A 27318-nucleotide genomic window follows, 5' to 3' on the forward strand; every position below is an offset into this window, starting at 1 on the left:
CCTTTACCTCATCATCCAATGACTACCCGCTCCCAAACTGGCTCCCTTAAACCTAAACCCTTTACCAACTTCAAACTCTATCACTCTACTAAACACCCCTTTCATTCCTTTCATACTATTCTTACCGAGAAGGAGCCCAGCAGCTTTACTAAAGTTGCTGCTGATTCACGCTGGCAGGAAGCTATGCTTCAAGAATATCAAGCCTTGGTTTCCAATGACACATGGACCTTGTGTCCAAGACCTTTGCATCATAATATCATTCGCAACAAGTGGGTCTACAAGATTAAACAAAAGCCTGATGGTTCTATTGAGCGGTTTAAGGCTCGTTTGGTAGCCCGTGGTTTTGAACAACAATGTGGTATTGATTATAATGAAACGTTTAGTCCTGTGATCAAACCCTCTACTATTCGTATCATTCTCTGTTTGGCTGTTCAATTTAATTGGCCTATTCGACAATTGGACATCTCTAATGCATTTTTACATGGGTATCTTGGGGAAGAAGTGTACATGGAACAACCTCAAGGGTTTGTCGACAAGCTACATCCAGACTTTGTTTGTAAGCTACACAAATCTTTGTATGGTCTCAAGCAAGCTCCCCGGGCATGGTTTCATCGGTTATCTTCATTTTTGCTTGAACTTGGATTTATAGCTTCATTGGTTGATCCCTCGTTATTTATCTTTACTCATGGGAGCATTCGGTTGTTCATGCTTATCTATGTAGATGATATTATACTCACTGGTTCTCATGTTGCAGTAATTCAGTCACTCATCTCCAAGTTACAGCAGGAATTTCCACTTAAGGATCTTGGTCCCCTTAGCTTCTTTCTTGGTATTCAGGCTACACGGACTGATGTTGGCCTTCATCTCTGCCAAGCAAAATACATCTCGGATCTCTTACATCGTGTTCAGATGACAGGAGCTAAGCCGTCCACTTCTCCTTGTTCCTCCAGCAGCAAACTGTCCCAATTTGATGGGTCTCCTCTTCCTGCTCCATCCATTTATAGGCATGTTGTGGGATCACTTCAGTACTGCACCTTGACCCGGCCCGAACTTGCATTTGCAGTCAATCAACTCTGTCAGCATTTGCATTCTCCTACTACCACTCACTGGACGGCTGCCAAACGTGTTTTACGTTACTTGAAGAATTCTGTTGATCATGGACTATTGTACACCAAGGGCCCTCTTACTTTGTCTGCCTATTGTGATGCTGATTGGGCTGGCAGCCCTGATGATAGGAAATCCACCTCTGGCTCTGCCATCTTTCTTGGTAATTGTCTTGTCTCATGGAGTGCTAAGAAACAAGCTATTGTCTCTCGTTCAAGTACCGAAGCCGAATACCGGGCTTTAGCGCTTACAACTGCTGATTTGTTTTGGATTCGTATGTTGTTTAGAGATCTTGGTATTCCTCTTCCCTCTGTGCCTACCCTTTGGTGTGATAATATTAGTGCTATTGCTCTGGCCTCAAATCCGGTCTTCCATGCCCGTACAAAACATATTGAAGTTGATTACCATTTTGTCCGTGAGAAAGTTGTGAACCGTGATATCACAGTTAAGTTTATTTCCTCTGGAGATCAAATTGCTGATGTTTTTACAAAGGGACTTTCTTCTGCTCAATTTTTGTTCTTCAAGTCCAAGCTCATGGTGGTTCCCCCCATTCGCTTGCGAGGGGCTGTTGGAATACATACTGCAACCTGTGATACACCTCCATCAGTTACTCAAGCTACACCTGATTTGGAATGTGTTGTCCAAGGCTAAGTTGAGAATAAATCCTCACAGACTGTGTTCGTGCAATAAAAAGAAGATCATGCCAGTTGTTGTCAATAGTATCATATCTCAATAAGAAAGGAAAGATGTGAACAAGCCAATGAGGAAAGATCCATACATATCAAATCTGTCCAAGATTTGATACACTAACGTGCTGCTCAAGCTCATATAAAAAAGAAAGAGAATAATCAAGATAAAGAAGGAATTAGAGTCAATCCCATGTAATTAGAAATCAGTGTTTTGTTTTCTATTTTTGTTATACTGCTGTATACATGTATATATGTGTAAGACATCCTATGTGATTATTCATTCAATAATAAAACTACCATTTTGGTGTCTCATTGTTTTAGTTGAGTCTCTGTCCCGAAGCCTCTTCATATGCCCGAAGTACACTAGTGAGATGGTCCCATTGCGGAAGATTAGCCTTACAAAAGAGGAGGCTATCATCCGCAAAAAATAAATGGCTTATGCGAGGTCCCCTCTGGGAGGTAGCAACCCCCGTTAATGCTCCCTCTTCATTTGCCTGTGACAACATAGCACTCAGGGCCTCTGCACAGAGAATAAACGGATAGGGGGAAATGGGATCCCCTTGTCGCAATCCCCTCTGTGGTTTTATCCATCCGCATGGCCTCCCATTGACAACCACAGCATATTGCACAGTTGTAACACACATCATAATTAAATTGATCCACCGTAAATCAAACCCCAGCCTCCGCATAACGGCTTCAAGGAAACCCCATTCCATTCTGTCGTAAGCCTTGCTCATGTCGAGCTTTATGGCCATAAATCCTTGCTTACCCTTCATACGTGTGTGCATGGTATGCAGTGTCTCATACGCCGCAAGTACATTATCAGTAATTAATCTCCCTGGGATAAAGGCACTTTGGGCCAGAGATATTACATGCGGCAAAATCTTCTTTAGTCTATTTGCTAGCATCTTAGAAATTAACTTGTATATCACATTGCAGAGGTTTATGGGGCGATAGTCTGAGACACTAGAGGGATTTTTTAATTTCGGGATTAGGACAATATGTGTGAAGTTAAGAAATTCAGGCATACTCCCAGACTGTAATGATCCAAGAATGGCATTACAAATATCCTTCCCCACAATATGCCAATTTTTCTAGAAAAATTCTGCTGGAAACCCATCTGGCCCGGTGCTTTTAAAGGGGCCATATTTGAAAGAGCAAATAATACCTCTTCCTCTGTGAATGGCTGCAATAGTGATCGGTTCATCTCCTCAGTGACCCGACAATTCAAGGGCCTTAGACAATGCATCGTGTTCCCTGTACTGTCAGATGTAAACAAATCGGTGAAATAATTGATAAAAGCCGATTGTACCTCATCCTCTGCAGTACACAGCCGTTCTTCTGCATCTTTTATGACATAAATGGTGTTTGATTTCCGTCGAGCATTTGCACAGGCATGATAAAATTTTGTGTTCCGATCCCCATGTCGCATCCAATCTGTTTTAGCTCTCTGCTTCCAATGAATATTAGATTTTTCCAGCAACAGCTCCAGCTCCTTTTTTGCAGCTTTTGTTTCTTCACCCACCCCGTCTTCTTCACGCCCTTGGAGGACTTGGAGCCTTTTTTGTAAACTGTTGATTTTACCTTGTACAGAATCGTTACAGCCCTTCTGCCATGCTATAAAATCTCGTTTACACCGTAACATATTAACCTCAATCTCCCACCAAATTGGTCTAGGTGTCTGAGGAGAAACCCAAGCCTTTTTTAATACATCAGCGTACCCCTCCTCACTGCGCCAGGCCGCTTCATAACGAAATCTCCTCAGTCCCATCCCATTCCTTCTTATTCCTTTCAAGCAAAGCATCAAGGGAGTATGGTTAGAGCAGACCGTATTTTCTACCATCACCTCAACCTCCGGAAATAAATCGCGCCAAATGAGATTTGCCACACCCCTGTCCAACCTCTCCTTAGTAAATTCGTAATTATCCCGACAATTGCTCCAAGTGTATTTTGGGCCCCGAAACCCAAGGTCTGAGAGTCCACAATTTTCTAGCACTTGACGAAACCCAAACATTTGTCGTTGTGCTCGTTCTCCACCACCCCATTTTTCCAAGCTTGTAACTATCTCGTTAAAATCTCCAATACACACCCATGGGGCTGGGTTCAAAGTTGAAAGGTGTTGGAGTAGAGCCCATGACTCACTTCGTTTTGCTACCTCGGGGTGTCCGTAGAAACCAATGAATTTCCATGGTACCCCATCGTCCGAAATTTTAACAACACCGTTAATGTGGCGTTGACTAAAATTCTGGATGGTAACATTAACATCCTCTCCCCATAATAAAGCCATACCACCGCTCTTACCCACGCTTTCAACCACAAACATACTTGCAAACTCGAGCTTACACCGGATGCTTTCCATTTTCTCCTTTCGTAACTTGCTTTTCCATTAAGAAAACCATAATGGGCTGCTTTTGCTTTACCAAGCGGCAAAGCTCTCTAACTGTCCGAAGGTTCCCAAGTCCTCGGCAGTTCCAGCTAATTATCTTCATTGCGGTCGGCAGGGCTGCACCACAGCCACCGCCATTCCCGATCCAGTTTTCTTCCCTGCATTGATACTCAGCTTCCCACTTTTTGGTACAGAACCCATATTTTCTCCTGCATCTTGGTCATTCCTTGACCCCTCTGTTTGATAAGAGGAATCAAGGTGTGTCTCCAGCTCTCCACGACTTCTTTTCTTGCATGGGCCCAACAGCTTCTCAGGACTAGCCATCATTAGAGTTGCGTCAGCTTTAACTCCTAGGCCTTTCTCCTGCATGGTACGCTCCACCTCTGAAATTAGAGGCCCCATATATCCACTTGGGCTCATGGAATTTTCTACGCGGCCCATATGATCCCCATTTTGTCGCCTCGAACTAACCTTCAGACCATTCACAGCTGTATTCGTAAAATCACGCCTCCCCGCATTAAAACTGCCACGTAAATTTTCCATGCTAGCGTTCCTGCAATCTCGCTCCCCATGAAATCCCGTATCTGATGATCCACCAGATTCTCCATTTGAAAATTCTGTTACTTTTTGTTTCTTCCCATAATCATCGGTAGCAGATCTTCCCATAATTTCATCATTCAAAAACATTCCATATTTGGCCGTATGTGATCGCGGTTTCCACGCTTTCAGTGTTTCGCCGTCACCGGCAGCGGTTCTACCACCCTTCTCCCTCAGGTCGTCGTGGCATTGGCTTCTTTTCTCCCTTCGATTCTGCTGACCTTCACCTCGTGTATGATAGGCTTCGCTTGGTACTGGTCCATGTTTCTTCTCTTGGTAATCCCTGGAATGGATCTTCTCCTGCTTGCGAGTAGGAGATGCCGCCCTGAGCCATGGACCATACTCAGTCCCATTCTTCTTATGGAGCCCACTTCTCTTTGAACACCCAAGCTTTCCATGGCAAATCACTCCGCATTGGAAACAGAATTTGGGCAGGCACTCATATTGGAATGTGATCAAGGTTGCTCTTCCTTCAATATTTATTTTCCTACCCCTGGGGAGCGGCTTTTTTAGGTCCAAGCAGATCTTGACTCTGAGAAATTTTCCCCATCCAATCCCTTCTGCATCCACATCCACCGCTTCCACCTTCCCCACTGTGGCCCCAATCTTACTTCCAATCTCCACGTTCATGCAGGCCAGAGGTAGATTGATCATCCTCACCCAGAACGCCGCCTTGTCAAAATTGAACTGAGATGGCGGGGTGATACCATCAAAGTCCTCAAGGATGAAGAGATTAGTTTCGAACACCCACAGCCGTCCAGCCAGAACTCTCTCTTTATCTCCCAAGTCTGAGAAGTCTATCAAAAAGAAATTTTCACCAAGGACTTTGAAAGTAAAAGTACCCGAAAGTTTCCACCACTCCATTAAAGTGGATTGAATTGTCTCTCGACTCACCATTCAGTCCGAAATCAATTTCCCCAGAACACAGGCTTTTCCCCGAGCAACCCTGTCTTGTAATTCGGCATTCTTGATGTTCACCTCAATTTCTTCCTCCTCTGTCAGCGAGAAATTTTCCCACAAATTCGCCAATTCGTCCGCCATGAAAGACAATCTATTCGAAATTGCCACAAAGAAATCAATCCTTTCACAGGGTATTCCCTGGAAAAACCGCTCCTTCTCCTCTAGGCTTCACTAGAGAGAAAACTCATTGCATTCATCCTACTTGACCCAGAATAGTATCCAATGAGAAAATTCCTAGGAAGCTAGTCATCAGCCTCAGCGTGACAACTAAATAATGGAGTGAGATCCTCTCATATTTTTTAAAATATAATATTCTCATACTATAAAATTTGAGCTATCTATTTTATCTAACAGTTTAAACAAATTTATAAGTTTGTGTATTGAAAAACGCTATGCCGACTCCAAAACTTGTTTATCACAATTTATGCGGAATTAATATTCTAAAGCAATAAACAATTCAATCACCCAAAATATATAAAGCAATAAAGAGGCAGATATAGATATTTTGGTTACGAAGAGAAAACCTTTTAGAAACCGATCTAAAAGTAAAACCTCTCCGGCAGCCAAACCCAGAAAATCACTATCAAAAGATTATCTAGATATTACAAACACTAAGAACACTTACAACCCTTTGCAAGACCTTGGCTCTGTAAGATCGACAAGCCTACAATTCGTCTCCTTGCTCACAATCTTCTTTAACGTAACTTTCCTTTATCGGACACTTCCGATAGACTTCTCAACTGTAGATTTATCAAAGGAACAACTAAAACTCTAAGAGATTCAATTTAACGCTCACCACATATACATGATCTCTCGTAGCACAGCCTCCAACGAACTCTCTGTGGGTGAAAATCCGTGCCTCTCACTTCTATAATGATGTATATATACCCACAACAAAACCCTAGACCTAACCCACTTAAAATCACGTTTTTGGGCCTAAAACTTATGGAGTGTCCGGATAGATTAATGGGCTGTCCGGACAGGGCCTTGCGGAGCAAAAATAGAGTTTCTAAAAATGCGGTCCGGACCCGGGGAAGGCCTGTCCGGACAGGGCATGCAATGAGTGAAACAGCATTTTGGAAATGCTGTCCAGCCTTGATCAACAGCTCCGATCGATGGGCGTTTGTGGTCCGATTGAGCTGAAATTTTGCAGAGATATTCATAACACATGAATCTACACTATGAACGGTGGAGATTGGATTCTGAACATTCTATATCAGTGTTTGAGCCCATAAACAGTAGTCTCTACATTTTGGAACTGAATTAAGCCAACACAAGAACTAACATATATTACCGAGGTAATTAATTTTAGTTTTTCAATATGTAAAATCTATTTGCCTCGGTAACACAAACTTTTACATTTATTTAAATCGTTAGATGAAATAGATGACTCAAATTTTAGAATTCATATTTTAAAAAATATAAGAGAATCCAAATCCCTAAATAATTTAGTATTTTTGCTGATTTACAATAATTAAGATATAAAAGCTGTTGGCTGAGTGCTGTTCTCTCATACTGAAGACTGGTTTCTAGTGAGTGGTGATGAATAATTGGTGCATATTCTCAAGCCTTCTTCCTAGTATAGGCTTTCACTAAAGCATTTTGAATAAGTACTATAAATATGGGCATTCAAAGTCCCTTGATCTTTGCTGGCTAACTACTGCTAGGGTTATTGCAAACAAGTGTTCTTTAAACATATATAGTTGTTGCTACTCATAAGTGGACACACTCAAGCCTTCTCCCCGATTTTAATTACCATGTTGAGGAATGTGTATTTGGAGCATCTCCAACAATGGTTATTAGTTTAGCTACTGAAAAAGTACAGCTCACCATTTTAGCTACTATTTTTTTCGCTACACACTTCAACATATCTTCTATTTTACAGTTTACTTCCTTTTAAATATTATTTCTCATTTTTTTTATTATATATTTTTTAAAAACATATATATGAAATCATTCATTTCATATATTGTTGTGAAATACTGGAAAATTATTATTCTCTGCTATTCTCTTGTAAATTCACACACAAACGTTGTGTATATATAGCCATGTATATTGAAAAAGTAATCAACATTAACATTAAACCCCAATTGTGACAAACATCAACATTAAACCTCAATTCACCCCAATGTCTATATATATATAAATGTTCACAGCCAATTTAATTTTAAAAAAGTCCCAATTTTTTACAAGAAATTAAATCCGTTTACTTCGACGTAAAATGGTTTCCATCAGAAAATATTTTCAGGGAAGTCATTTTCCCTGAAAATGTTTTTTGCCAAAAACATTTTACGGCATTTACCATGCGCACAGAAAATCATTTTGTTTTAATATTTTTTATATATACTTTTTTATTAGATCATATTAAACTTTAAATTATGAAATTGTCCTGACCCAGCCATAGAGGTGTCCGAACTAAGTCCTGCAAGGACCCCACTACGACTCACCTGAGACTCGCCCGAACCTCGTCAGGATAATCCTGAGGCCCTGGCAAGATCCGCCCAAGACCTAATAGGAACATTTTCTTAATTTTGTGTTTAATATGATTTTGCGTACACACCACATATCAGAAAATGTTTTCTGCTAAAATTTTTTTTCGACGACTGGGACTCATCTGATTTTCCGTATATGCCAAATGCCGGAATTTTTTTTAAGAAATCACTTCTAAGGAAATGCTTTTTGCCAAAAATATTTTTCGATGAGTCCCGGGTAGGTCCAGGACAGGTCCCAATCAAGTCCCGGACGAGTCCTGGGCGAGTCTCAGTAGGGTCCCAGGCAAGTCCCGATTGGGTCCTAAGCAGGTCCCGTACGAGTCCTGGGTGGGAGGGTCTCGAGCAGGTCAGGTCGGGTCCTGATCAGGTCCCGAGCGAGTCCCGGTCAAGTCCTGGGCAGGTCCCAGCAGGGTCCCGGGAAAGTCCCAATCAAGTCCTAGCAGGGTCCCGGTTAGGTCCTGAGCGGGTCCCGGTCAAGTCCCGGGTGAGTCCCGATCAAGTCTCGGGCGAGTCCCAGTGGGGTCCCAGGCAAGTCCCAATCAAGTCCCGGTCGGCATCCTGGTCAAGTCCCTTGTAGGTCCTGGTTAGGTCTCGGGCAGGTCCAGGTGGGTCCCGTTCAAGTTCGGTCAGGTCCCGGGTAGGTCCTAGCAGGGTCCCGAACGGGTCTTGGGCGGGTCTCGGGCAAGTCCGGGTGAGGTCCTAGGCGAGTTTTGGCAGGGTCCGTCGATTTGAGAATGAGATGCTCAAAGTCAAAAAATGGTTTACGGTTTTGTGAAAATTAAAGAAGAAGGTTCGGTTAAAAGAAAAATATTTTCCATTGATCACTATTTTACGTTGAAGTAAACACTGTAAAATGCGAAAATCATTTTCTGGAAACCATTTTACGTTGAAATAAATTGAGCCAAAAATTCAACAAAGCTTCAAAACCCAAATTTAGTAAAACCCATGAAATCTGATTTCAACCTTTCGAACCAAAATTTTGTAAAACCTATCATCTTGATCAACCCTTTGAACCAAAATTTCCTAAATCCCATCATCTTCGTTGACCCATTAAACCAAAATTTCTTAAAAACTTTTGACTAACCTTCAAGAGTTTTCTTTCTAGCTTCCTAGAGTTTCAGAGACAAAAGTTTCGAGGAAAAGAAAATTGGGTGCTAAGAATGTAAGAGAAGAGAGAAGAAGAGAAAGTGGGAGAGAAAGAGAAGAAGAGGAAAAAATATTTTGGATGCTGAGAGGTGTTTCGGTGGAGTCTTGAGTCTTCGAGATGAACTAAAGAGAGAAAATGAGGGAGAGAGAAAGAAGAGTAAAATAAAAAATTGAAACAGTTGGAAATGACATTATATTACTTACAGTTGATACAGTAAAATCAATTGTAGGAAAAATGCTATTTTACAAAGACTGAAAAAAAAAAAAAAAAAAAAAAAAAAAAAAAAAAAAAAAAAAAAAAAAAAAAGAGAAGAAGAAGAAGGTATAATGACTAAATTTAACTAAAAAGCTAAGTTATAAGTACTGCTGGAGTTCTTGAATCTGAGCCAACGATAATGCCCCCCTCCCCCCTCCCCAAAAAAAACTAATCTTTATGCACAAATGTTACAGGAGACCCACATTTGTGCATAATATATATATATAGCATTGCTTTTTGGTTCAAGGACCTTGTCACATGGACTTTGCGTGTTGGGTAAAATTACTCTAATGGACTGCCAAAACGAGTAATGTTGTAGGTACTATCAATTATAAGACTTCTAAAAAAATAAAAGAAATCGAAAATAATATTGGAGATGTACCTCCAAACAACATCAGTAATTTACAAGTAAATTTAATAATGTTAGTCGATTATTTGACTCTTACCTTGGTGAACTCCATTGGCTATTCAATAAACAAAAACAAAAAATTAATGATAATATATACTATGGCTTCGGTTTGTCAACTCAAGAAACTACAGGTAAATTTGTTGAGAAAAAGATTTTGTGTCGGTATCCAGATGCAGCGCGGAAGTTTCTGTGTAATTTCAGCGGTTTAACATGACACAAGCTTGAAGATAAATCTGGTTGTCGAAGGTTGAAATATTCAGCAGTTCAGCTGAAGCAGTCATCCAATTTTCTAGCATATTTGGAAGATGGAAAAAGATGATGTTGTTTCAGCTATGCTTTTCTTAATTATACCACTTTTAATGCGCCGTGTCCTTGCCAGCGGAGATCCTGTCTATACCTTTTGTGACCCAGAGTCCAGAAATTACACACTCAGCAGCCCATTTGAAAACAATCTCAAGCTCCTTCTTCAGTCATTGCCATCCAATACTTCGGTAACAGGTTTCTACAACAACTCTACCGGGGAGGACCCAAAAGTCTATGCTCAAGCACTTTGTAGAGGGGATGTCAACTCCACAGTTTGCCTGGATTGCATAAAGAATGCAAGCCAGGAAATCTTGAAGCAGTGCAAAACTGAAGATGCAATGATTTGGTTTGAACTCTGCCAAGTTCGCTACTCCTTGCAGAATTTCTTTTCCATGATGATTTATACTGGAAAGATCCAGAGCAGATTTATCTGGAGAAAAATCTATCAAATCCATTTCGTTTTGATGAAGTATTAAAGTACTTAATGATTAACATCTCAAAGGAGGCTGCGTCTGATCCTTTGAAGGGCTTGTTTGCAACTGGGGAAATTAAATTTTCCAGGAAGAAAAACAATTTATGGTCTTGTACAATGTACTAGGGACATCTCTGAAAGTTCCTGTTATAGTTGTCTGGTGCCGGCCTTGGGAGATCTTCATGCATGCTGCGATTCACGCCAAGGTGGAATTATTGTTAGTCGGAATTGTAATGTGAGGTTTCAGCTCTACCAATTCTACAACGCCTCAAATGTGTTCTTAACCTACCCAAATTCCGAAGGTAAGGACATAAGAATTTTGCTGATTGATTTCCTTTAAAATAGTGGTCTTGGTGAACCGAAATCTTCTTATGGAAAAGCACCTAAATTGAAGATTTGGATGGTTGTGGTGATTGCTTGTATCCCAATATCGGTTATAGCAGTTCTTGTTGGGTCTTGTGCTGTTTATCATGGGAGGAACAAGAGAACACAAAGAGGTGAATTTATGATAGAATCAATAAAGAGTTAAAAAAATAAATAATATTTAAATGATATAGATAAAAATATAGCTAATTAGATGTAGGAGGTCTTTATAAATTTATTAGCTAAACTAGATAAAGTGACTTTTGAGGAATCATTTTGCATAAAAATTTAGCTACTCCATTGTGAATGCTCTATTACTTTTTTTTTTTTTTTTTTTTAAGCAAATAAGGAGCGGGTACAAGGATTAAAACACCAAATAAGGGTTGGGCTCCCCAACAATACACCCAAAACGAAAATTACAGTGCAGAAAATACACACAAATAGTAGGCAATGGGTCATAAATGACCCGGGCCTCTCTAGAAGGGCCGCTAAAAGCGGTTTCAAAGGCAAAACCCGGAGCTACCCGAAGGTACCTCACGAGCAAGCAGCGAACAAGGCATCCAAAAGGATGCCAATGGAAGGTAGGCACTGAAACCATTCGAAATGGGTCTGTCAGAGAAGCAAACCGGCATTTGGCAATAAAAATCCCCACAAACAAGCTCAAACAAAGCAGTACAAGGCAGTAATCTAATTTAAAAAGCATAAACATAGATCCAAACCCAAAAACCGGAAACATCAGCAAGGGATTTGGGGAAGTCGCACCGGAGCGAGGTTGGCTGGCGGAGAGGTGGAAGGCCGATGCAAACGGAGAAGAAGCGTGATGATGGGCCGATCTGACGGAGGAAGACCACTTTAGCTCCAAAAGAGTTAAAACCGAAACCCACAACAGATGGAAACGCCAATGATGAGGTTTTGGGAGGATAGGGGGTAAATCGCACAAGGCGATGGCAAAGGTGGTTAGAGATAACTCTAAACCAAGAAAAACCGAAAACTTCATGAGAAAGAAAAGCAGGGAAAGGAAAAAAGAAGAAGAAAAAAACAGGGGAAGGGAGGAAGGAAGAAGAAAGGAACTTCTTCCCCCTCCCAGAACAGGCAACCAGCGGCTAGGGTTTCTCAGGAAAAGAGGAGAGAGGGCAGAGCAAAAGTGAATGCTCTATTACTTGATATTGTTAATTTACTAGTAAACTGTTAAGCACTTATCTTGAATTTTTGGTGGTCAGAAATATAAGTCGGTGGACATTTGCCCTCGGATAGTGTCACTAATAAATGGAAAGTGTCCATCCCTTTAAGAATCTAGTCTACTTTGGGCCCAGCAACCTAGAAGGAAAGATTGAACCTACAAGGATGGGGGTCAACGATGAGAGCTCAAAAGGAAAGATCCCCATACAGATCCACACCTTTCATATCTGACCTTTGATCTCTAATATCTTCCGTATTTAGCCTAATTGCCTTACTTGGGTGTACCCTTATAAAGGACAACCAAGACCTAAGTTTAAGGTTTTTGCACAATTTATCATTTCCTCTCTTAGTTTCTTACCCTTCACAAAAAACATCCCATTGGCTTAGGCATTGGATTGTCCGGTGTTTGTATCTTCTGGAGAGTCACCCATGTTCTTTGTATTTGTCTTTGCAAGTATCTTTGAATGGATTGCGGTGGTGCGGTCAACTGCATCAACAATTTCCATTATCTTGAATGTATTTGGTTTTACAAATATTTGTACAAATTAGGAACATTGGTGAATTGTAGTTGCCTCCTTATGTGCCTTTTGGTTTCTCCTTACTTTTTCTAACCATTTGCAATTGGCAATGACATATAAAATAAATAAATGAAGTAATACGAACTTATTCTCGTTGTCGTTGATAAGAACATATTAACCACAACTTTAATTAGTTGTCATCATTGATAAAAAGATATCACCGTCGTTGACTTATTTGCTTAATTCTTGTAAAAAAAAAAGCGATTGAAATCCCTCCAATTACTTAAAATTAAAGATTTTCATGTTACGAAATCGTGGCCCTTCATTATAAATCTAATGGTATATAAAATCATTTAAATCTTGGTAAAATAAAAGCTAGCTTAAAATTAAAATTTAATGCTTCGATTATACAAAAGCAACTGGCATTTTATAGACCATTGAATTTAAAATAAATGGCCACAATTTCGTAACATGAGATTCTCCAAATATTCAATCTGGGATATGACGGCTGTTGAGGGCATCCTCAAATCTATAGCACGAGCCCACTCGCATCTCAGTGCTTGTTTCATTTTCTGGAGCAGGATAGTAATCTTCTCTCAACTGCACATCCCTGAGAGTTGATATTTTTAAGAGAAACATTATCAAGTGTTCATTTGCAGTCCCATGGATAAAAAGTTTTCTCATTTTGGCACATTGTGCAAGCAATGCTGCTGCTGGGAGAGAGAGGGTTCTCTGATTAATATCAGTGTCATGTGGAGGCCAATAGTTAAGCTCTGTGAGCTTCAAATTCCCAACCCCATTAAGATAAAACCTCTCCCACATGCTCAAATCTGCATATCCAATAGGGGCAGTAAGAGCATACCCAATAACACTTACACAATCCAAATTCATCTTTGAAAGCTGAGGATAACACACAAGGGAGCTCAATCCAAATGCGTTCATGGGAGGCCTTCGATGCTGCCGGCAGTCACCTGTTAAAATATTAATTAAATAATTAAATCAACAATTTCTTATCACTTTAGACTTTTGGGATAAGTTGTTATTTAACATGCTGGCAAAAGTCATGAGTTTGAACCTTGTTTCTGTGATTATTCATCTCCCATTTAAATTAAATATTCCACGTGTTGGATTTCACTTATAAAGAGAAGTTTGAGTCCATACATGAGGAGAAATGTTAAAATATTAATTAAATCCGACCTACAAAGGCCGTCGATGGATTCCAGTGAACTTCGGTGACAGTAAAGAATAAACTGCAAGAGAGTGCATGCAAGATGAAGAAGATCAAACTCAAAAAATGGTTTATGGTTTTAAAAAAAAAAAAGAAAAAATATTTTACGAAAATTAAAGAAATTTTTCTTGAACGACTGAAAATTGTCTTTGGTTTAACCATAATTATCGGTCATACTAAACATTAGAAAATGAGGACAACGTTTTCTTAAAAGAAAACCCTTATTAGGTAGAAACAAACGGAACCTAAATTAATAATTTCTTACCAACTTAAACTTTTAGGATAAGTAGTGATTTAACATCACCTTCAATTCTTATTTGTATCTCTTTGAGTGCAGGGCAATCCTCTAACCCCACCAAAGTTAATGGTATCAGCAGCTGGCTAACAGGAATCCAAAGGGAAAGATAATGCAACTTTTCCCAAGACATCGAAGAAGAGACCCTATTGCCGTTACCATTATTGCATTTCTTGTTCAAGCTTGTATCTTCCCCTTGTAATTCTTGAACACTTTCCCACACACAATCTATGTGCAAGCGGTGTATTAGGTCTTGTATTGGACCTAATGCACGCAAGGAGCACACAGCATTGAGATGTTTACAGCAAGAGATCTTTACATCAATCAAAGTTTTCCGAAGATTAGAAGCAACTTTCTCATCCCCATTTCTGTGATCCTTTTGCAACCCTCAACCTCAAATTTGGTAAGTCTCGGGCATCCAAGCGAGATAGCTATCAAGCCAGAATCGGTTAAATCAGGAGAGTTTTTGATACAAAGGGATTCCAACACTGAGCTGCAAACCCCATGAAATTTTCCCAATGTCAAAGATTTTAGCCGCGGGCACTGGGCATTAAGCAGCTCCATTGAGGCTCCATTGTGGAAAACATCAAGCACCAACTCCTCAAGAAATGGCAATCCTGCACAAAGCTCTATAATTGTAGCATGGCTGAGCACTTTAGCATCTTCATAGGAGAAGGAAGTGTCGTCTATAAGGTGAAGAAGAGAAAGGAGAGGACAATTTGAAGCGAGAGACAACAAAGTTTCGTCGCCGGTAAAACCAGTGAATCTGTTGTCGAATATACAGGTTGCTAGCAACTGTCGGAGGTTTTTGCAGGCAGATGTAATGGCAAGCAGCTCATGTGACTTGTATCCCTCACCGGAAGAGTTGTTAAGGATGTTGAGATGGGAGAGAGAGGCTGCAACCATAGGGTAAGCTTGGAGTGCCGGAGGGAGATCTTCCGGATAGCAACAGAAATGGGAGAGATCAAGGGAAGAAAGTGAAGGGCAATGCTCAAGCAATGGGAAGAAATCCGCGCCAAGAGTAGCGGCAGACATCCGCTGATGCCAGCGGATGAGCTTGACATGGCGTAGATTAGGCCATTGAGGAGCAAGAAGAGCAAGAGTTGAAGGGTTTCGAGAGTATATTGTGAGAGAAACAATGGAAGGGAAGGCGTGGCGGAAAAGTTGAGCAAGAAACACCGAATCAAGGTGGGATTCGTCTAAGAGTTCATGGCCCCAAGGGGAGAGGAAAGAAATGTCAAGATTTGTGACGGCTCGGAAACATGTAGGGAGGCAGAAAAGATTGCGGATGTTCCCACGAAGAGCGAGGGAAATGCGGGTTGAGCGCTCTAGCAAGCACCATTTGAGGCATACAAGAGACATGGTGTTGCGGGTGCGAATATCAGAAACCATGGAGAATATGTTGAAGATGATTATTTCTGGCAAGTCGTGGAAATGAACAATATTGTTAAGAGCAGGCATGTTTTGATGTTTTATAAACAAACGTAAAACAATGTGATATATATATATATCGTGGGAGAAAAAGTGCACGTCTAGATTGTGGTGGGCATGGGGATGATGATGATGAATATTTGTTTTTGTGGTGTGGGAATGAAGAAAAGGAAAGAGAATTAAGACCTGCATTCTCATAGGGCAGGAGAAAAAAGGGACATCGATATTGCAAGGGATTCCTTGTTGAGACAAAGAATCTGTACGTGAGGACTTGTGGATACAGTCAATGAGAAATGGTGGCCTCAGATGAGGGGAGGGAGAGAGAAGAGAGAAAAAGATACAGCAAGGTAGAAGATAAAGATATAGAGGGAAGGCTCTATAAAGCGAAAAAAGTGAGCCACATAGCCGAGAAGAAAAGAGAAAGGGGCGTAGGCCAAAAGAGATCGATGACCCCAATGCTGTGGGAAAGAAAATATTCTGATAGAGCACTCAAAAGCTTATTTACTTTAGACTTGCATGTATTTTTATAAAAATAAAAAATAAAATAAATGTCCATCCTATTATCTAAATCAAATGCATTTTCAATGTGCATAGATATTTTATGTTTTTCTCTCTCCCACTCTCTTTTATCTCTTGAAAGACATGTAATCAATAACCAAAAAAAATGTTAGTCACATTTGCGTTATTACTCAAAAAATTAGTCAATTTGAAATTTTCCTAGAATTTCTTACAAAGTCTAGTTTTACCTAGTAACTAAACAATGTGGGATTTGATTAGCATTTATGACTATTTTTATAAACCACATACTCTTTTTTTTTTTTCTTTTTTTTTTTCTAATTGAATAAGGAAAATGGTTACAGAGGAGGATCTATTCCACACTTGATCTGAAAAGGAGGAGTAGACGATCCTAAAAACGAAAATTAACTCAGTCCTCTCAAGAGGCCGCGTAATGTGATTTCAAAAGTAAAAGGAGTACAAATTAAGGCAAACCTATCTAAACCTCCACTAGGAACAAGCAACAACCTTTGGAAAGAAGTTGAAGCCAAATATGCACTGTCATCATCCGATATAAGGACGGAAGGATAGAGAACGACCAGCACAAATTTGACTACGAAAGTCTCCACCATAAGATCAAAATAGTAAAGATTTGGAAGACAGTAACCCATAAAACCAACAAGTAGCAAATAACAAAAGGGGCTGCAAAATACAAGGGAAATTAAAATATAGGGAAAATTAAAATTAAATTAAAAAAAAATGCAGTAATAAAGCATTCTGAGCAACAGCTGATTAGCATAAGAGCTCCTGGCAGGAGCTCGGAGAACAACCAGCGGCGCGTGAGATCCACGCATAGGCGCGTGATGGCTGAAACAAGACAATGGCAAGCTAGGAGGTTGGTGAAGACATTGGAGTGGCATGTCGGGGTTGTGGAAGATCAGAGGGCAACATATCTAGATTTTAGAAAACCGAATCTGAGAACCACTGAAAAACCTTGAACGACGCCTTTGTAGGGGGTGAAACATGGCCAAAGGGAGGCGACCAGGTGGGTCAAGGTGGTTTATGAAAGGATGAATGGTGGGGTCACTGCTCAAAGGTAAAAAAGAAAGAAAAAGACGAGGACTGGTTACGGAGGAGGGAAGATGACCGCACTAGGCGGAGGGAAAGAAGGGAGAAGGGAGAAAGCAAAGTCTCTCCCTCCTCCCCCGGAAAAAGCAGCACAAAAGCGGTGGAAAAAACTCACAGAGGAGGTGGAAGGTTGCAGAAGAAAGGACCTTCTCTCTCCTAAGAGAAGAGAGCTTAAACCACCTACTCTATGTGAGCTACTTCTCATCTTTTTAATATGGGACTGGAATGAGTATTATGTACTCTCGCAATCACATTTATTGGTAAACTTCCTCTTGCCTCTATTCATTTTGTGTAGGATTCAATAGATAGACGTCTTGTCGCCTTTTTTTTTTTTTTATCTTTTTTTTTCTTTTTGGTGACTACAAAATTTGCAAAATTTTCTCCCTTTTTTTCATCTCAAACTTTCTCTCTCCTATCCCATGAGGCCCTCTCTTCCTCATTGTAAGATCCTACCTCCCCCGTTTTCTTCACCATCCTTCATCGATCTATGAGAACAAATGTGTTTTGTATTTGAGTAGTTTTTTTAATGTTTTTGTTTCAAGAAGAGAAAGCAAAAATTTTAAGAAACTGAGTTGCTTTCTTTCCTTCAACAGAAAAGAAAAGATGATCGGGTGGCTAGCATGTGCCGACCATGATCAAGTATAAAACAATGAGAGAGAGAGAGAGAGAGAGAGAGGGAGAATCTGTGAGGAGCTATGGAGATGGAGAAAAAGATACAAAAGTGGGAACTGGTGGCCTCAAACAAAAATTGTAGAAGATTGGGCTGCCACTTGCGAAACGGGGTGGTGGGGTTTGATGGTACATGAACATGTGATCCACTCCTCCTCCTATATCATCTTTTATTCCATTTACTTTTCTGCGACTTTCTTTCCCACAATGCTTGTGTTTCTCCCTTGCCTGCTGTTTTGCCAGCGTCTCAACCGGTAAGACTACTTTTTCTCTTTTTGGGTAACTAGTACACTGCTTTATTCCAAGCTAGCAGATGGTATGTCTAACTTTATATATAGTATCATCTCTCGAGTTTGATGTACCATAATCATGTCATTACGATACGGTTATAGTTACATTTTGAGCCTCTTCACGCTCATTTATCATTCACATTTTAAATAAACGGTTAACGTGACATGTAAAGCTACTTAAAATTACTCGCAACGTATGTAAGCTATGTAAAAAATAGCATTACTTTTACATTTTATAGAATGTGTAATTTGTAGTTCCACTTATCACACATAATAGATATGTTATGCATGGGCGGATTATATTATTATAGGCAATTTAAAGAGGACAGAGGGAAATGTGGTTTTGTGCAGAAGATGGTTTAGAGTCTTTAGACAATAGTTTTCTGTTATAGATTTGTTTTGTTTGCTATTGTCTGGTTTTAAAGGAGTCTGTTTAGTGCTTTTGAGGGTTTTGAGTTGGAGGAAGTGGCCATAGGTCTAGGAATGCTTATAATGTTACTAATAATGTCATATTTTGGGTTTGAACTTCATGTAATTTCTCCCATAAAAACCTCAGCCTTCCCAAAAGAATAGGTGGCTTCAAAGGCCATGATGTATTACTGATGATGTTTTTCTCGATTTGAATAGTTGCTTGATGTAATGCAATTTGTGTATGAGAAAATTGCATGTCTTTACTCTCTCAAAGGTAAATGACCTTTGCTTTTGTTATTAGTTGATTCTTACCTTCCCCAAAAAAAATTGAAAAACAGAATCGCCAAAACGAGGCCGAGAGATTTTTTCCTACCTAGTCTAATAAGAGGCCTCTTTTCTTTCCTAGGCAGAATCTTCAAAGGCTGTCCCTAGAAGATTGAGGTTGATTGATAATGTCGTGAAATTCTTTCGATATGAAGTCGAGCTAGCATGCACTAATAAGATACCCATAAAGTATGTCCATGCACTAATACCGGGTCAATTGTTCGATCAATTTCCTACCTTTTGTATATATTTCTGCATTGTTCTATTTTGTTTTGGGTCTGTTGTTGGAGAGCCTACCCTTTTTTGGGTTTTAAGATGATAAGATCTACTTTTTTTTCCTTTCAGATAAAGAGTGACAAAGATCCTCCCTTATAACTCTTTTTCCCTATTCAATTAAAAAAAATAATAATAACAAATAAGATACCAATCAAGTGGTGTCAAGTGGAGAAACCACTCAAAGCCAAAAGCCCCCGAGAATCCTATCACGCATGGTCCAAGTAGTAGATGATCTTGAGAACGAATACAAAAACATACTTCAAGTAGAAAGTAGATACACAAAAATGAAGTGATAATTTAGACACATAGCAAAATGAAACAAAAGGAAGAATGTCCAAATCAAAATGGGCCTAAAAGAACGTACTTTTGGGAATTATTTTACCTGATCAGAAATCTGCCACAGAAAGAATGGAACAGGAATAATACGTGAGCAAACACTCGTGTGAAAACTTTAGCAAATGGCTTTGCCATCACAAGTAAAAAAGAACAAGTGACTATCATGTCCTACAAGGCAAGGAAAAGAACAAACACACGAGCAAAGACGTAGCACGGCCAGATAAATAGCATCTTCCACATTATCAAACAAAAATAAAGTGAGCAAGCACTTCGTGCATCACAAGATGTCAGCAAACAATTAACTTTGTATGCTAGCAACACTTTAGCGTCGATATACTAAATTGAGAGTTTTTAAACTTTGATGGGACATTGCAAAAGTGATAGAAGTTAAAAGGAATGAAGTGAAGTTTCTCATTGATATTATGTTCATTTGTATTGTTGTTTTAAAATCTACAAAGCTATAGACAAAGAGAAAGGCATTAGCAAAAATCCAATTAGAAAGGGATTTAAGAAAACGGATCTATAAATTTGAGATCGTTTTCTCACAATCCTCGAACCTTCAAGCGCTCTCTAAATGCAACTCATTAAGAAGGAAGGGATTACATTCAAACCGCTATCGATATCATTCCGACCAACCCTTCTTTTCCAACACACCACAATACCCACCTGTCTAGGCATAACCCACTTTACTCAAACCATTTAGAATACCATATTTCACAAATCTCTCACGACATCAGAATAAAGAAGAAGATGATTTGGGGTTTCCTCACTGTTTTTACATATATGATACCAATTTATCACTATGATATGACGCTTGTAGAGATTGTCCAAGGTGAAAATTTTCCCTAGGGATGTTGTCCAATTGAAAAAGGTGAACCTCAAAGGAGCCTTAGAATCCAAATTGCTCTTCCAAGGGAAGGAGGAGACAAAATTGGGAAGAAGAACCTCGTAAAAAGATTTAACCTCAAATTTCTTCCATTTGAGAGCGTCCAAAATAGCCATAAAATCAACCTGATACCTAGGATCAGGTTTGTTCAGTGTTGTATCTGTTTGAAATTCACATGAAGTGGAAAAGAGACATTTGACTCTCTCTAGTGGACCATTTTGTGTTAGATATTGAGCAAAGATGCCCACTAACTAATGACAAACCTGAAAGATCAGGGACAATTAGACACCTGTGAGGTAGATAATAACAGGATGTCCCCAGACCACCCACTTCCTTCGAATTGCTTTATGAATTCTTTAAGCACAGGGATTGATACAGATAATTTTTCCTTTCCTCCTGTTTTTTTGTCACAAGCACCTATTTCAGACTACAATTTTGGAAGCGGTTCTAATTGCTTATTGAAGATACAATGAAAAGTTGAGTTTCTGCAATATATAGCGTAGAGATCAGATGTCCTAAAATGATTCATGCATCTGCTCTGGCCAAAAGAGAGCAAGTTTGTAAACTACCAGGTTTGCTAGGACAGGAATGTTATAGACAACAGGGTAGATTTCACAGCACCATAGGCATTCCCATGTTAGGAACAAATACAATTGATTACCTACACCGTAGAGAAGGAAATAAAATTGAACAGTTAAACAGAACATGTACCTGGAGCTTTGGAACAAAACTTGGGAGAACGAGAAGCTGAAAATCCAATAAAATGTTGGGGTCATGGGGATCAAGTGACTGTTTTAAGCTTCCTAGTTCTCTGCTGCCCCTTTCTTTTTCAGACTTCAAATGTTATGGATCAAAAGGAATAGGTGGAGCATATAACGAGTCAAATTATCTGCAGTAGTGACAATTAAAAACTTTGTACATGCGTTTTGCAGTGATCATATAAGGAATAGGTGGAGCATATAACAACTCAAATGATCTGCAGTAGTGACAAATGAAAACTTTGTACATGCATTTTGCAGTGATCATATAGTGTTGCCAAAGACACCAAATCCTACCAAGCATAGCTTTTAGTTCTGTTTCTTAGCACTCCAGATCTTAAAGTACTCCCTCCATCACACACACACTCAATGGAGGCTCTTTCCACCAAGAAGCCCCACGAACTACAAGACTTGGAAACCCAAAAGTATCATAGTTCAAGTGACAAATGAATAACTTTAAGAACCTCAAGTGAAGTACATACAGAAAGTGTGTAGTCTTACTGCTGCCACAGTACGTCCTTATCTGTATCTAGACCAGAGCATTATAGAGAAAATAGGTTCATTTTTAAATAGTTGACAAAAAGACTTGTAATTTCTGCAATCAGGTGATTTTCAATTCTATCAAGCACAAAACTTCAATCCAAAAAAAAATTTCCACCCATGGTTGTGTCCTGCACAGCGACTACCATCTTGAGCAAGTCACTTGTATTTTCATCTTGCAGAAGAAAAACATAAAAAATCATACAAGTAGATCTTAGATGAGTTTACCACAGTATGAATACTTCAACATTTAATTGATGCTACGAAGACAATTGTTCCTTATACAATCACATCAAACACAGATCACTTCACAATGATCAATTTCTTCCTTTCCAAATAGCACACAAGATAATCAACAAAAGGAATACAAGGACAGAGAATCGTCAGATAATGCAAACCTTTAGCACTCTACACCCCCAACAAGCCAACAATAATTGCAACACTTGACAATGTGCTGAGCACTGCAATACTGTAAAGAAAGATTGTTACTCAACCCCCTTCACCCCAAGAAAATAAAAACTATAAATCAAACCTAAAAATTCAGAAACCCATATATATCAAGCAATGCCCTGCAGACAATGTACACGAAAATATACTAAACGAGTCATTACATTCTCGAAAATGCAATGTACAAGAAATATACCTACTAAACGAGGACACATTCCAAGGAATTCATGAAAGCACCAAACAACTTGAACCTGTTGTTTTATTAAAATCTAATATACACGGGATTGATAACTCAGGAAGCTATTCATCAACATCCCCAGCAAATTGAATCTCACAATTGAAACAACAACATACCCAGAACCCATCCCCCAACAAGCATCACATTACTTTTCACTACCTAAATCAAGAACTGTAACAAATTTCATATAAAAAAAAAAAAAGGTTCGACTTTCCTCTCAATTAGAACGCTCTGGGGTCGGTTCCGTTCTGCCAAACATAGACGAACTCGTCCCAGCCGGTGCTCGCGAGCAACCCCTCCACAAGCACGCTCATATCGACCCCGACCGCGAACTCCGTGTGGTGATCGTACCGACCCACGAGCGCGTCCTCAAGCATATAGTCCCACAGGCACACGGTCATGTCGTAGGAGCAGGACACCATGAGGCCCTGTCGGTGCGGCGAGAACCTGACCTTCCTGACCGCGTAGCCGTGGCCGCTGAGCACCGAGATGGGGACCCTGTAGCTCCTGACGTCCCAGACCTTGATGGTCTTGTCCACGGAGGCAGTCGCGATGCAGCAGTCGTCGTACTTGTTCCAATCGCAGGAGAGGATCTCGAAGTCGTGGGCGGGGATGATCATAGTGGAGCCGGGCTCGCGCACGTCCCAGACCCGGAGAGTGCAATCGCCGGAGGCGGAGGCGAAGACGTCGGCGTGGCGGGGGTTCCATACGGCGGAGTAGACGCAGTAGGCGTGCTCCTTGAAGGTGCGAACGGAGGTGGGGCGGTCGAGGGTCCAGAGCTTGACGGAGTCATCCCAGGAGGCGGAGAGGAAGGAATCGCGGCGGACGGGATTGTAGTCGGCGGAGTGGGCCTCGCGGGAATGCTCGAGGAAGGAGCGGATGGGGTTGGAGGTGGGGGGGAGGGAGAGGTCGTAGATTTTGATCGAGCCGTCGGCGATGGCAGCCACTAGGAGGGAGTCGTGGGACTCGGACCAGGCAAGGTCGTAGACGCCGTCGGCGGTGTCGAATGAGGCGAGCTCGGAGATTTGGGGGGAGGTGGAGGAGGGAAGGTCGAGGACGTGGATGCGGCCGTTGCCCAGGATGCCGAAGTTCTGGGCGGTGGCCACAGCCAGGCGGGACTCGTAGAAGGGGCTGAACTTCACAGAGTAGCCGTTGAATGGGGTTTTGAAGACAGGCATGGTGGGGGTTGGCGGTGGCGGTGGATTTTGGGGTTTGGGAAGTGATCCCCGGGAGCTTGCTTATCTGCTTGGTTGGACTGCGAAATTGGGTAAATGGAACCATCAAAAAAAATAACTACATTTACCCGAAATTTTCTTTTTAAAGAATTTTCTACAAACCAATTTTTAAAAAGGAGAAATGATAATTATTTTTCACTTTCAAACATTAATTTATAAAAATTTATATCAGATTATATCAGAGTTAGCGATTAACCATTTTACTTGAAATTGAGATAATTTTGTCCAAGTTCTTCTACTATAGCCATGAAGTTGGGGTGATCCACCCAAAAGTCATCAAAGTGAAACCTCAAAGAGATTTAGTGCCAAAATGTCAAATATGAATTTTTATACAACGAAACCCTACTATAGGAGTGGGGTTCGCTAAGAGAAAGGAGATGCTCACAAAGAAACTTTGCATTTTGAAACATGAATTTTTATACATGTGTGTCTCTTGTTCTTGTTGTTGGACAACTCCGTAAAATATGTTAACCTAGATTGGTTTTCATTGGCAATGCATTATTATGGTCTTTCCGCATGAAGGCTTTCACTTCATTAGGAAAATTCATTTACCACAACCTTTCACAAAAGCTTCCATGCCCGATAGTTTGTGAGCATTCCGCTTTGCCAATTGAAGCTCTCTCCTTCTCAAAATGGTAGGCACTTCTCATTGTAAACACCTCATTGCATGTGAACCTCCGATCCATACTAAATGATTGGTGTTTGGCATATTATTGTTGCTTCATCCTCTTGGAATACTTCATTGACTAGAGAGATATTCCATCACCTCGTATCGTTATCAATAAGATTTGCTACTACTGCATCTTCATTTAAGATTCTTCTTGACGATTAGACTACATGAGATGTGGGTTTAGGGAGCCATTTATCTTTCCAAATTTTAATTGATTCGTCATCCCCTATTCTCCAAATAATTCTTTTAGCAAATCACGTGCCAACTAAATAATTTTCCATGCATATGAAGCTCACCAACCAATTTTGAATCTATGGTAATGCCATTCCGATAATTTGTTTCCTTAAGAATAATGACAACCAAAGAACTTGGACTATAAAGTATTCTGCAACATTGTTTCACAACAAAGCCTTGTAAAAACATTCCAAAGGGGAAATTATCCTTTTCCCCCATTAACTACCATGCGATGACCATTTCCCCCCCCCCCATTAACTACCAACTTTACATTACGACCCATCAAACTACTATTTCGTTACCAAAACCCCCCTTCCGTCAATCAAGGTCGTTAAGTTAGACGGTCAACCCTGTGAACAGTACGATTGACTGTCAGACTTGGCCTTGACTGACCGAATGGGGGTTTTAGTAACGAAATGGTAGTTTGGTGGGGTCGTAATGTAAAGTTGGTAGTTAATGGGGGGAAATGGTCATCGCGTGATAGTTTATGGAGCGAAAGGATAATTTTCCCCATTCCAAATCACAACATACCTTGTATTTTGAACTCCCAATTTTAGACCAATTCATCTAATGAATTTCTGATTCTTTCTCATGTTGTCTCATCATGGAATTTATACCTCGAAATAATGCCTTAAGTAACTTAAATACACTCATATTATAAGAAGGAATGACTTGAATTATAGCTTTCAATAGGATCTCATTTGTTGTTTGTAACAAAAACTTCGCCTTCCAATTACTCATCATACTCCATATTTTGTTTCTGATACTCTTGAAAGTTAGAATCCTAGATTTTCGTATTAGCGCCGATAGTTCTAAATATTTGTCATGACTCTGAGTAGATTGCATTTTAGAGATTGCAAGAATCTGTCTCTTAGCTTCCAAACTGGTATTTTTGCTAAAGAAAATAGGTGTTTTCTCCTTATTAAACTTTTGCCTTGAAGCTTTCTCATAAACATCCAACAATCGCTTCAACTTGCAGCACTTCAAAGAATTTTCTATGCAAAAAGAGGATACTATCATTAGCAAAAAAAAAAGTGTTTTCACTTGATTCTTTCTCTAACAATAGGGCCCTTGTAAACGAAGTGCCTATGCACATACAATAAAAAGATATAGAGATAATAGGTCATCTTGCCTCAAGCCTCTAGTGGGATGACCCTTCCTTTAAGCTCGCAGTTTATAAGGACAGATTAAGACACTGAATTAATGCACTTCATAATCAATTGTATCCATCTAACGTCAAAACCAAGCTTTCTCATATCAGCCTCCAGAAAACTCGACTATAATATATCATAAGCTTTACTCATATCAAGTTTTAAGATCACATACCCCGACTTTCCCTTCGAATTACTACTTGTGGTGTGCAGAGTTTGATAAATGTTTCGACTATAATATATCATAAGCTTTACTCATCCCACTGGCTAACATCGCCTGTCGTTTCTTCTTTCTTTCTCCCAAACCCTCTTTTCTTCTCTTCTTTCTCCCAAACCCAGCATCGCCGAACCAACAGAGACCCAACAAAATAAACAAAAACAAAAATTCTGCAATCAGCTACTTCAACTTAACCCAATTAGAATATTTGTTTCAATTTCTGCAATCAACAACTCGTCCGGACAACGCAGCCCGTTTCTTCTTGCTGTGGGGAAGAAACCCATTCTAGAGAAAAAAAAAAAGGGAAGAAGGAGATCAGGGACAGCTGCGTGGGAGAAGGAGAAAGAAAAGAAAGGTTTTTCTTTTTCTTTTTCTTTTTCTTTTTTCAACCCATCCGGAGAATGAAAGAAATAAATAATAAGAAGAGGAAAAAAGTTGAATTAAGAGAGATGTCTCGCTCATTTTTTAGTGACGTGCCAACATTTAACACGTTAAGAAATTATTGACATGTCACATGTAACACGTCAAGAAATTTTTTTTCTTAACGTGCCACATGTGACACGTCAAGAAAATACATCAAAATAGTAAGAGATCACTTATTTTTAAAAAAAATACTATTTGAATTATTATTTATTATTTATTGACGTGTCAAAATGTGATACGTTAGTAATTATTGACGTGCCAAAATGACACGTCAATAATTCTTGACGTTTCACAATTTGCCACGTTACTAAAGTATATAAAATATATATATATATATATATATATATATATATATATATATATATATATATTTTATATACTATATATATATATATATATATATTTTAATTTAAACGAATTTAAATTTAGCAACATGGCAATAATTAACACGTCAAGAAATAATGACGTGGCAAAAAAATGGGTTACTGTAGACATGTCAATAAATCCCTTTTTTTTTTTGTAATGGATCTATATGCTTGTTTGACTTTTGGGATAAGTGTTATACTAGTAGCATTTATAGACTCAATCATACTACCTGAATTTAAGCAAATAATCACATGGAATCAGCCCCTTCATCCACTTGTAATGCCTTTATCTTGACTGCTTATTTAAGAGAAATTGTTAGAGTTTTTAAGTATTATATCATCATACAACAAAGAGAAAAGACCCAGAACAAATTCTTTAGCCTGCAGGCATGGTGAA

General features: G+C 39.7%; 3 protein-coding genes and 1 pseudogene across 3 annotated transcripts; 1 reads left to right on the forward strand and 3 right to left on the reverse strand.

The window, feature by feature from the left end:
• Positions 1-4278: 4278 nt before the first annotated feature.
• LOC132169738 (uncharacterized) lies at positions 4279-5640 on the reverse strand. The gene has a single exon (XM_059580721.1). The coding sequence runs from the start codon at positions 5638-5640 to the stop codon at positions 4279-4281; it is 1362 nt and encodes a 453-aa protein (XP_059436704.1).
• Positions 5641-10344: 4704 nt separating this feature from the next.
• On the forward strand, positions 10345-11998 carry LOC132169739 (cysteine-rich repeat secretory protein 58-like). The gene is made up of 3 exons (XM_059580722.1): positions 10345-10688; positions 10968-11116; positions 11889-11998. The coding sequence occupies exons 1-3, from the start codon at positions 10345-10347 to the stop codon at positions 11996-11998; spliced, it is 603 nt and encodes a 200-aa protein (XP_059436705.1).
• A 1365-nt stretch (positions 11999-13363) lies between these two features.
• LOC132169740 (F-box/LRR-repeat MAX2 homolog A-like) lies at positions 13364-15858 on the reverse strand (annotated as a pseudogene).
• Positions 15859-22618: 6760 nt separating this feature from the next.
• LOC132171223 (peroxisome biogenesis protein 7) lies at positions 22619-23893 on the reverse strand. The gene has a single exon (XM_059582487.1). It carries the CDS (start codon positions 23802-23804, stop codon positions 22848-22850), a length of 957 nt encoding a protein of 318 aa, XP_059438470.1. The 5' UTR covers positions 23805-23893; the 3' UTR covers positions 22619-22847.
• Between the last annotated feature and the right edge of the window lie 3425 nt (positions 23894-27318).

The sequence above is a fragment of the Corylus avellana genome, chromosome ca2 (genome assembly GCF_901000735.1).
Source record: "Corylus avellana chromosome ca2, CavTom2PMs-1.0".
Lineage (NCBI taxonomy): Eukaryota > Viridiplantae > Streptophyta > Magnoliopsida > Fagales > Betulaceae > Corylus > Corylus avellana.